We start from the raw sequence: 12,403 nt of genomic DNA, 5'->3' as shown, positions 1-12,403 counted from the left end.
TCACATCCAGATAGTATTACCACAGCAGCCTTCATGCTCACAGTGTTTACTGTCATATGCTGTTTGTACAGTCTAGGAAGCTATAGAAAAGATAAAATTTAGCAACTTAGAGGCCCATTTATCCACTGATAACAGAAAATAACTTCACTGACTTCAAAGGAATTGATTTAGTGTTCAGCAACAGCAAGTTTAGGATATTTTAGCGAATAAACTGCTTGTCTTCTGGCTGTTTTTCACATACCTGGTACATCACAGGGTGGATAGGGATCTTTATCCTCATCCTCTCCTTCTCCATATTCACCAATTGTCACCTACAGCAATGAAAGGGATGCACAAGAAGAAAAATGAATATAGCTTGAAGTATGAAGTTCAACTAAAAGCAAACCAAATAAGCCTCTGAACTGTGATTCTGTGATTCAAGCCAAGGAAGCAATCCCTATGCGTACTCTAGAGTTTTCTGAAATAGTATCTCTGAGAAAGCTGACAGTCTAATAGATATTTTTAAAAGATTGTTTTTCTATAGTATTTGTTTTCTTCTGGCTAGGCACATCACAATAAGATTACAACCAACAGGTTTTGATAAAATTTACCAAGAACATTTCACCATTCTAAGAGTTTATCATTCACTAATCTCTTCCATTGGATTTATCAGGCAAAATACCTACTGGGATGACAAAATATCTCCAAATTTTTAACTTTTCTAACTAATTATTTCACGCTCTAAGAGCTTCCTTTCTTAACATATCCCAAAACCAAAAGGGTTCTGAGGGTTAAGAGATTCAGGATATAAAGCATCAGAACTAAGTCTCCTTGGTCTGGAAAAAACATAGGGATGGTGGGTTCATAAAATAAATCGTACAATGCGCAGTAGTACTGAGAAGTTCTCCCTAGAAAAAGTAGTAAAACTGTTTCTTAGAAAATACACAATATTTAGAATAAACACCTTACTATCCTTGGGCTTCTTTTGGTCACCTTCTGACTTCTCGCTTTTTTTATTTTCCAGACTCTCTTTTCTACAAAACAATACAATAAAAATTACAAAGCATGTCACGTAAACACAGGAGGTTTTAAGTGAAATATATCCATGGTATGGAAAGTTAAGAGAGCATACCTAAAACCACATAGCAAAATATTAAAAATTATTTACACAGTTGCAGGTGTCAGAGCAATAAAATCTTTTTCCATTCAAAAGCAGTGACCCATTTAAAAGATTATAATTTTGAATATAATTCCAGAAGCTAATCCCTAAAAAATTCAATGCATGATCATTACTCCTTTCTAGAGGGATAAACTGTGCTCTTGAGCTCATACAAACAACTTGCATTGACTTCAATAGGCCTGCACTGATTTCAAAGGAAGGTTTTCTTCTTGTCTATATAAGGCTTAGAGAAGTTGTGCATTGGCAACAACAGATACATTCTTGTTCAAACTGCACAATAAATCCTACCATTGCAATGTTTAAGTATCAGTTGGCTTATCACTATGTCCTTAATTCACCCCATTTTTCCCAATTACTACCCAACTTTTATCTAAAATCATAGTAATTGGGTCTTATTTTAATGTCTAGGTAAACCCTTTCAATTTTTTCCTCAATTGAATAAAGTTTGCAGATGGTAAAGACATTTATTTACAAGTAAAGAAAATCCTTATGGAAGGACTTCAGTACCCTCCCCTCCTTCCTCCTCCAGCTATTTTACCTTGCATTCTTCTTCCTTTCCTTTTCTTCAGCTTCTTCTTTCTGAGCTGTATTTAGACTTTCTGCATCTGCCAAGTTATCCACAGCAATGGCCAAGAAGACATTTAGCAAGATATCTATTTCAAATAATTTTAAGGACATTATGCCTACCATACACGTCTGGTTTATTATCACAACATAAACACTGACAATGTGAGAGATATAAACGCATGTTCCTAACCTACAGCGTAGAGATCTGTGAAGCTGGAGTGGAGTGCAAGACACATTTAACAGACTAGATTAATACTGGGTGTAAAATGAGCAGAGATGCATTAGGATGACTGATTTTAAAATAGCAGAATGTTTGATATATATATTTTTTTAAATAAATGAAATTCATCTTCATGCTAGCCTGAGCAAGTTTCAAGTAAAGAAATTGTCTATTAAAAGTGAAGACTGCATAGGCATTTTGAAAATATTATTTTTTATAATACACTATTTTCTGCCTCCATAAGAATATAGATCAAATATACTTCAGTCCCTATCAGTTAGGTACAAATACTAATCCAAATATTGAATAATACAGAAAATCAAATGGCTTTGCCCTTTTATCACCTCCTGACCTTTTGAGAACTTCTGAGAACAATACTAGCTTCTGTTGCTATACGGGGCCAAGGAAGAATTTCCATTACACTGAAGACAGGGAAGGGGAATGCTTCAGCAGATTTAATCCTAACTGACACAACACTTCTCTGTGCAGATGTCCCTCATCTGGTCCCTGCACTGCACGGTGGATCACTGTCCCACTGTCAGCGTGTGTCAGAATTAACAGGGCTAGAGCCAGTGTCAAAAAGATACCACAGAGATCAGACTACATCCGTGCATTTTCAGAAGGAGAGATGTCAAATAGAGACAAGCAGGTAGAATAAGACTGTTCTCCCACTGAAGGAAGAAAGAAAAAAGTTCTCTGCTGTCTGTCACTAGTGGCTGGAGATGGACTCCCATTAGGGAGCAGAAGTACACAATCTATTTACATGACTTAACACACAAAGTGCTTGCATGTCTGTTGCAATATACTCCCACCTAGATATATGTTTTACATACGCCCGTGGCGCACAGCCCCATTTGGAAGCTTCTTCAGCAAGTGCAAAGGATACAGTTACCACAGATGAAGAGGATAATGAAATATATACAGACTATCATGCCTGATGATGATGGACCACCATATGCCATTATGCCATCATACATAACAGCATTCCAGTCTTCACCTGTTAGAATCTAAGAAGCAGATATATTATTAGTAACTCAACATCAAAAAGAGCAATAAATATGTTCTTTGACCACAATACACAATAAGGCTAACCTTCTGCATACATAAAGCAATACTGTATTCTTTTCATGCATTGTTTTAAGATGCCCGTTAAATGGACATTTAAAGTGTCTCCTGAAAGCCCTACCAGCTTTTATTTTATGTCATGCATTTAGATCACTAAATTTTAAAGGAAAAAAATAACAAAAATAGAAGCCTATGTTTTCGCATGCCAAAATCAATAAAATTAAGAACCCTGATTTTCAGTAATGCCACAGAGGTAGTAATGCCCACAAACATTCAGGTTTTTTGAAAACTGAGTTCTCTTTTTTGGATATACTGGCTAGAATTCTTTTCTAGCATCTGCCATTTGTTAGACCTGTGAACTGGCCACCTTATAAATTAAGAAATTCACATACCCCACGCATAGCTACCATTTCAAAAGGTATAGCAGTAGTGTGTTTTAAACTGAATGGAGCTCAGTGCCGTGGGAGAACTACATTATTTCCTTACTGACTATTGTTTCATACAATTTCACCAAAGTCTAAAAGAATTTTATAGAAGAATAGTGTAAATTATACTTTTAACAGGCTAAATGTGGACACTTGGCCTCTTAAGGAAATTTCTCATTAAGATTTCGTTTGACAGCCACCAGATGGAACTTCTACCAAAAAGATGGGAAGTTGACATGAAGTTGAGTCCTGCAGGGTCATCTTTAAACACTCACCTACAATGTCTGAAACCAGACATTGCGCTAACGTGCAGAGCTGAATGTGAAAAAGGCAAATTGTTTTCATCTTTGCAGCCTAATTTCAGTGTCCAAATTGGGAAATATATTTTAAAAACCCCAACCAAATTCATAAAATAGTGAAAAGTAACTGCAAGTGAGGCCCTGTCTTTTCACAAATAACAGACAAGTGGCTTTAAAATTTTAATAAAGCTTCTTCAAAAAAATTAATACTTATTTTTAAATTACAGGAAATAATATGACTCATATGCAAACATTCACTTTTACATTGCTTCTCCTTTCTTCCTGCCTGAGAGCAGCTGAACTTTTATATAGCTAATGAAGTTAAAGAACTGTAACAATTTTATTAAAATAAAAATAACATTCCGTCTCTAGCCACATATTTGAAGGACAAAGGAGATTTAATTTAATGAAGTAATATGACAGATATGTTGCATAGATAGATCAAATAAGACATGAAACAAATGGTACAAATGGTGCAGTTACCAGAGTACTGAACTCAATGAGCAGAATGCTACTTAAAGTAAACTGAATAAATAGTAAATCATGGTTTTATTTTCAGGCAACATGATCACTTAAACAGTTTTGTTGATCATCAAAGGTAAAATGTTTCATACGGGATGAAAGAAAGTTACCTGGAATACAGTTAAAAGAGCTTGTGGAAAATTATCGAAGGTGCTCCGTTTTGTTTGAGTTTCATCAAAATTAAATTTGCCTCCAAACAGCTGCATTCCAAGCAACGAGAAGATTATGATGAAGAGGAAAAGCAGAAGCAACAGTGAAGCAATGGACTTCATTGAGTTTAACAAGGATGCTACCAAGTTGCTCAGGGATGCCCAGTGCCTATAAATTAAAATGCGTGTGTTAACACACACCAAAACAACCCCAAACAAAACAGTAAAAGAGCAGCGCAGGATGAAGTATTACAAAAAGAATTGCTGATCACCCTTCAGCTATCCCTATAGTTAGCAGTATTAGTTAATCTTACCTTGTTACTTTAAAAATACGCAGGAGACGAACACAGCGAAACACTGAAATTCCAAGGGGTGACATAATTTCCAACTCCACCAAAATGGTTTCAACAATGCCACCACAAACAACGAAGCAATCAAAGCGGTTAAAAAGAGAAACAAAATAAGCCTGCAGGCCCAAGCTGTACATCTTTACTAACATTTCACAGGTGAATAAAGCCAGAAGAACTTTATTTGCGATATCTGGAACAAAATATTAAAAAAAAAAAACATTCCTGAATTGTCTCATAGGATTCCACTTTTATTTTAACATATTAATACTATACTTTCGACACTAGTTCACAGCCTTTTGCTTAAGAAAATTTATGATTTTTAATGGGGTTTTATGTTGGACTGTATTTAATGCCTAAGGGGCAAAAGTTACGCAAGGATTTAAAGCTTCCTGCAACCTATAAACTCTTTACCTTTCCAAGCTGTTATGCAGTTCATGGCTGCTCAACTCCCAACTTGAGTCCACACTATAACTTAAACAACACAGCCCACTGCATGTTCTGCTGTGCCACTTACCATTCCCTTCCTCACTTTTCAAGCATGGTCTAACAATAAAAGTACAGGTATTTACAATTTAGGATTGTCAGGTTTTTGCTGGTATGTCATTAATCTGTGTTACAGTTATGGAAATCAAATGCATTCAGTCATTTCTTGTATCTCCCTTTGGCTGGGCTGAATATCCTTCAGGACAGCAAACAACAAAATGGCAAAGTACAAAATTAGCCCCTGAGAGAATGCAGGTATCCACAGTCAAAAACAGGAGAAATGATTTTTGATTGTACCTTGGATCTGGGTCAGCCAGTCAGGTTGATTATAATGCTCCGATGAGATAGTTAATGTGTTCAGAAAGACCAAGACAATAACAAGCCAATAAAACGTGACAGATTTTACAGCAGCTCTACATTTTCTTCGATTAAATCGATTCCAGCGACGCCAGCGTCGACTGAAAGTTCAAATAACAACGACTTTATTATTATACAGAAAGCACACTGCAACTTAAGGAGGGTTTTTTCAGTGTAGAAAATGTATGTGTACAAGTATGCATGTGTGAGCAGGTGTATTTTCATAAATCCATGCACAATGCTTCCCATAGTTGTATAAATTATTACCAGTTGCAGATTAGGGAGTGCTAATTTGCTACTCATGGTTTAGATTTAATTACAGATTTTTAAATGTGGACTGGAACTTTTTGGAGACCCTAACTGCCTGTGACATAACTAGATTAAGCTACATTTAACATTTCACTGAGTGACAAGATACATCTGCCTTCCCAGGCCCCATACACTTAATAGCAGTAAAGAAAAGCCAATGAAGCAATTGAGACTTCAAATTACATGTAGTGTGAAAATGCAGGGTTTGATTTAATGCATGGGTACAAATTCTGACAGACTTACAGGAATGCTGAGGTCCACGTTTAGAAATCTACCGTACAATGTTGGAAGCCTCAGTCAGTGACTCCTAGAGATTTCTACTAATGTGCCTTGAAATTGTGTCAGTGGGAAATGTTTGTAAAGGAGTGACAATCAAGGACAAGTAAACAGGCCCCATCTAAATTTAAGTTGGATTCACAAGTGAAGGCTTTTAGCTTAGCTTTGGACTCATAAATCTAGATTTTATTGTCCTGCTTCACTTCTAGGAACTTTAAAAAACCAATTAGTCTCCCTGGGTTCCATTTCCTTTTGTGAAACAGGAAGAAAACATATTGCTGTGTAAATAGAAGGATTAGGAAGCTTTTGATGTTACCCTATAAAGGAAAGTATATAAAATTCACACACTCAAGACTACAGCCATGAGCTCAGATAATACACTTTAGGAATTGACAACTGCTTCATCCAAAATTCAAGGGACAGACCAGGGAGAGACTCCACTATCTCACTGCTGATTGCCACAAATTCTATTAATAGATGCAGCAATACATGTCTGAATGAACTTCTGTATGACTTGCACTTTTTTAATGCCACAAGAACAGATTCTGATCAAAGAACTCACACAAAAGACACATCTAGACATACTTCGATGACTTTCTGGCTTGCAAATAAGTTCTTTGATGTGTTAATTATAAACATAGCTTTCTAGAGATTGACAGCATTGCCTACTTCTCACTGCCTGGACTATTAAAAACATCAGGTCTGGGCAGAAATTTTCCTCTCTCAAACATGATGCAGCAGTTTTCATTTAACAGAGCTTCTTAAAATATGAATAATGGGCATGGTTCACAACATAAACATTACTTTTGCTTTCACTGTAATGCTTCTGAGTTTCAATTGTGCAGACAGACCCAGCTTGGAGAATGCAGTAAAATGTCAGTCTATTGCACTATCTGAAGTTTCATTCAACCACTTCATATTTGAGCTTCTCCTTTAAAACCATCATGAATAGGCTTCATAGTAATAAACAGTATACTATAAGGTTGACTGGAGACAATGTAATGACTCAATATGTTTGTTTGGGATTCTCAGCTAATGAAATATTAAACAAATTGTTCCATTTGTTCTACTCTTATGATAACTGGAAACAATGGAAAGAAATCACAGACCATTAGCACACCAAATTGCTTCCTTTTATTAAGCTAAAAGCAGTCTCATCTCTCATAATTCTCATGAAGGGTTAAACTGAAAGGTCCACATGGACATAACTGGTCCATTCAGTTGGTGTAGCTAAGGCCAGTTTCTGTAGCAGAAGACATACAAGAAATGATACAGCTTTTATAATCAATAAGGAAACTTCTGAAAAATTAGCTGTGTTTTCATTGCCATCCTAAATGTCCAGATCTCCACTGGCCACAGTCTTCAACAGTGAGGCACATTTATGTGCTGTCACTAGTGTGCTGGCTGTTGCCTGGGAGCTCTTCCACAAAGAAAGAGGACTTTTCAGAAGGAACACAAGTCCACCCCAACTGCTTGCAGCCAGTCAGCATTGGTAGGTTATGAGAGCTAGTAAGGCCAGTAGAATAAACCTGGGTGTGCTAATCCTTTTCACTGCTGCAAGCAGAATACACTGCTGTTACCAATGAATTTCTTGTGATGCATCCAACACTGAAATCAGTTTGTTGTGGTTTTCCCCCGGCTGAGAGCACACACAGCTGCCTGCTCTTTAAAGGAAAAGAGTAGAGGGAGAAGAAGTGGGGGGGGGGGCAGGGGTGTGAGGCAAGGGAAGGGAAAAGGAAGGGGCAAATAACAACCCCAAAACCAAGAAACCAAGAGCCCCTGGGTTGGGATAAGGATAGTTTACTAAAATAGCAGAAAGATAAAATATAACAATGCTGACAGGACTTCAGGGAGTAACCTAATCTTTTTAAACAAAGAGGTATCTTCTGTGTTTGCAAGTATCCTTTCCAATTACTAAATATATGTCCTATAAGACTGGAAAATAAAATGAAAATAAAGAAATCTATTGGGTTTGTATGAGCACATTGAGTGTCTATAGTATCAGGACTACTAAGACTTGATTTTCCTTTTAACACTTCTCTACAATCATACTTAAAAATAGAATCTCATATTCTCCTAGTTGGTAAAAAGAGAGACATAAATATCAGCAAAGCAAATCATGAGCTAGATTCCTAAAAGTGTTCATGTACACTTAACTTTTGTTAAGTAGCTATTAAAGAAGGATTGTCACAAAAAAAATTACAGTTAAATGAAGAACAGTCATACGAGATCACCACGACGTATAAATAGTCACAAGGGGAAAAAAGTAATGAAGAGAGGTGAATACTGACCTGAACTTGGATTTTGAGATAGTTTGACTAGAAGGAAAGGAAAACACAATTTTAAGAACATGGAAAAATTTAACTGAAGTCCATTAAGAATTTTGCAAATAAATACATTGGAATTAGACATACATAATATCAAGCTTTTAAAAATATGCATCATGAATGCTGAAATGTTATTTTCTGATGTTTTCTGAATTATCATTCCTAAAGTGCTGTAAATTTTCTAAAGGAAATCTTTAGAACTAAATAAACTGCTCATGTAGAAGCTGTTTGGAAGTCTGAGCAAATAAACAGTGAACACCTTGGGATGTAGAAATACTTCTCCAGATTATGCACAGTTTAACAGAAAACATTTCTTTTTCCTATCATAGGGGACTTCCATTCTTATTATTTTGGACTCACTAATGACATTTTATAGAAGCTTTGAGGAAAACATGACTCCACTGGAAGTTTAGTTGAATTGTTTCAGATCTTCTTGAGAATTTTAGGAGTGCTCTAATGCTGTGTTAATTGGCCTAATATTAAACTACTGAAAGGCAAAACACCCCCAAGTGTCATAGAAAGCTTGACAACTTTAACACAGTTTTGCCTACATAAAACATGGAGAAAGAATTTTTCTTTCAAATTTGAGATGATGAACCTGGGGGTACTCGAAAACAGTCCAGGTACTCACCATAAACTCCCACAGCACGCTGGGTTCTCTCCTTCTCCACTCACATTCTCTGTGTTCACAGATTCAGTTTCACTGGTGGGCATGCTTGCTGTAAGGAGACAGGAATTGCTTAAGGTTGATGGCCAAGCAAGGCATTACACTTAATGTAACACCCTAATGTAACACCCCACATGGCCCCACTTTTCACAGGTCTAATGAGAAGATCTGAGGAATAGCAGATGAAGTTAGATGCTTCATCTGGCCTCCTTGTATAACAAAAGAAAGCACACAGAATTTCAGAATGTATTGTAGCTTTTCTTGGCTTTTTTTCAGTAATTTAAGATAACTTGAAAATGCACTACAGAATACAGTGTAAAGGAGTTTTGTAACAAAAAGCACGCTACACCTAGTAAAGACATAAATCTGAACTAGAACTTGTGACCTTTCATTTTAAAAAGTGTTCTGTTAACACTTTGGAGGTTCCCATCAGTTTAAGTGTTGTTAACGTACTTGCTAATTCCAAGAAATTTCATTAAAGTTCTTCTGGGAATAGAAACGATCACACTGATCAGTGTGACCACTCTACGCTTGTACTTTCACTGTGAATTATCAAGACAAGATGCTAGAAAGCAGTTGTGGCTGCAAATGCTGTACCAGCAGACAGGAACAAGCGCTGGGAATGGGAGAACAGGTGCTACAAAGAATGATGAGAACTATTGCTAAGAAAAAGGTGATCATTACATTTGTTATACAGTGAATTACTGTACATATAGTGGATTGTTACTGAATTGTTAGCAATTGCAGCTGATGGTTTTTTAGACAAAACTAGTTTCCAGATTGATCATCACCATATATCTTCAATTCAACTGAAATATCAAGGGAGGAAAACATATGCCAAAGGTGTTAGGAAATGAGGAACAGACCATTCTCAGGACTTCCTAGGAAGGAATGCTACTCCCATGTCTGCAAAGCAAGCATGAAAGGAAAACCTCAGGAACAAGAAAACTGTAACATTAATGTTATTAGTTTATACAGTAGAAATACTAAGTAAAGTAGGAAAAATTAGAAAGGTGGTAGGTCACTGTAGAACAGCAAGAACAAAAGAAAAACAGCATATCTTAACGGTAATTGGAGTGTACCTTCTGCTGTTTTGATAGGTGTTTGGCTTTTTGTTTGTTTGGTTGATTTGTTGGAGAGGTTTTAAGCCAACATCTGTGGGCTGAGAGTACTGAAGGCAGGGCTACTATGTCTATTTCTCTTTGGGATGTCTCAATGTTTTAGTACCTAAGGAGGCTTAAAGCAGGCTTAATTGCACACATCTTCATATAGGTTTGTATCAACAGTTAGGCCCTAAATTTTCGGATTTGTCTACATATCAGGCACAAACAGAACTGTTAGTAACAGCGTCTCTGCACAGCCCTTTTACTGCTTTAACACTGAGATACACATGGTAAATGTCAGTTGGCTTTCCATGCCCACTAATTCCATCCAAGTTGAGACACTGACAGGTCTATGCAGGCTAAATGCTCAGCAACAATTTGCAACAACTGAGAATCTGTCCCCATAAATTTAAGTCACCATATACGAAATGTTAAACACAGAGTTGGCATAACAAAGAAAGATCCAAAATGTCCATGCAGGTGTTTGAATAAACCAGGCACTTCAGGCAGTAAGCACAGCAAAACCTCCTTTCACAAGATTCTTCTGTTCTGATGATTATTTTAAAATAATATTTCTGTAATTGCTATATATGTGAAAAAAATCCCTGGTGAGCACCTGCAAGTGCCTTGATTCTAGTATCATGCTTCTCTTTATAAATCAGGTTTAAAAAATGAATACTACACTCACAGAGTTCAAAAGTAATTCAATTTGAAAATAAAGCAAACAATCTCTGTTGATATCCACATTCAAGTAGTAAAATTTCAAAGGGTTTAAGGGAAAAAAAATACAAATTATTTCAGACATAGTCTCAGATCTTCAGAACTAACAGATTTTATTTAAAAATGCCAGGGTCTTTTGCATTAAATGCAAGGAGCTTCCTTGTGGGTAAGGAACTTAAATGGTTGCCTTGTGCTGGGTAACTTGCTGTTATGAAATACAACATTATACCCAGCTAATGATGACCACTTCAGCACTTCAATAGCAAACCACAAAGTATGAGTGCAGAAGTCTTGTTCCATACATGGTTACTAAGTGCTGCCATGAATACAGAAGTAGGTCCCCTTTTACAAGTATTGTCTATGCACAATCTGTGTGTCTCACTTGTTTGAAATTCATCAACCCTTCCCTCATGTAAAAACAGTACCTAGAACCCAGGTCCTCATCAAATGTCACAAATGTTATTTCTCTTAATACATGCCAAGTGATTTTCTTAAAAATTGCAAAGTAATAGAATTTTAATTCAAGTCTACCCAGATGGGATATATTAACCCACAGCAAGAAATACCAGCCCTTTCCTAACAGGACTGCATGAAGAAAGACAAAGCATGAAAGAAAAAAAAATCTTTGTCCCTGCTGAAGCAAATGTCAGTTCTGCTAATTATTAGATACAACCAGAACATTATTCTTTGTTTCAGACAGGGTTATTGCTCTAGCTCTATTAGTGACTTGCAGGTGCTGTGCTACAAAAATGGAAGGGAAAAAAAAGAATCATAGGCAATTCAGTTTACATTAGAAACTCAGCTGTCATGAAACTGTAATTTATATTCTGAAAGACAGACTTGACAGAAGTAATGAGAAAGGCACCATGTGGAAGTCCAGCTCCAGCAATGCTAGCAGCAGCAACAGCACTGCACGACCACATCCACTCTCGCTAATGCAAGCAACGTGGCAAGGCTTGAAAAGCCTCCATCTGACAAGCACGGCTTTTCAAGGGCAGCGTTCACTGGGCAAAAAGAACAGCACTCAGAATGAACTTTGGAAAGACCATCTGATCTCAGTAGGGCCAGCTTTGAGACCTTTAAACTGCTACTCCAGTATTCAAAAGATAGCCAATTTTCTCTATTCTTTATTCACCTTTTGCCCTTATTTTACTGGCATTCTTCTGGAAAGATTATCTAGATGTCTAGATCGTATCAGCTCTCTGTCTTATGGTAACTGGTTTCAAACAAAAGAGGGCTTGCATTAGACAATATAAACAACCCATAGAGCATGCAGATAAATACCTTCCTGAGTATACAGAAAATAGGTCAAATACATCAACTACTACATTTCTGCAGACAAGAAAATAGATTGGTTTTCTCATGTTATAATGTTCACAATTTACTCTAAACAGTGTTCAGATTT

The 12,403-nt window shown here is 36.6% G+C and overlaps 1 protein-coding gene across 2 annotated transcripts in view; it reads right to left on the bottom strand.

Moving 5' to 3' along the window:
• The window catches only part of CACNA1D (calcium voltage-gated channel subunit alpha1 D), a gene marked incomplete at both ends in the record, with an annotated part of 175,702 nt that overhangs the window by 62,481 nt on the left and 100,818 nt on the right, over positions 1 to 12,403 (bottom strand). For both annotated transcript variants that reach the window (XM_084269485.1, XM_084269484.1), the window contains 9 exons: positions 242 to 311; positions 944 to 1,013; positions 1,698 to 1,812; positions 2,833 to 2,953; positions 4,368 to 4,575; positions 4,721 to 4,946; positions 5,537 to 5,697; positions 8,473 to 8,499; positions 9,140 to 9,227. In XM_084269485.1, coding sequence (XP_084125611.1) covers positions 242 to 311; positions 944 to 1,013; positions 1,698 to 1,812; positions 2,833 to 2,953; positions 4,368 to 4,575; positions 4,721 to 4,946; positions 5,537 to 5,697; positions 8,473 to 8,499; positions 9,140 to 9,227 — 1,086 coding nt within the window. The remainder of the gene's footprint in view (positions 1 to 241; positions 312 to 943; positions 1,014 to 1,697; positions 1,813 to 2,832; positions 2,954 to 4,367; positions 4,576 to 4,720; positions 4,947 to 5,536; positions 5,698 to 8,472; positions 8,500 to 9,139; positions 9,228 to 12,403) is intronic.

The sequence above is a fragment of the Gallinula chloropus genome (assembly GCF_964237585.1).
Source record: "Gallinula chloropus genome assembly, chromosome: 12".
Classification (NCBI taxonomy): Eukaryota; Metazoa; Chordata; class Aves; order Gruiformes; family Rallidae; genus Gallinula; species Gallinula chloropus.
Note: the sequence above shows the minus strand (reverse complement) of the source record. Positions and strands in the feature narration are given on the sequence as shown.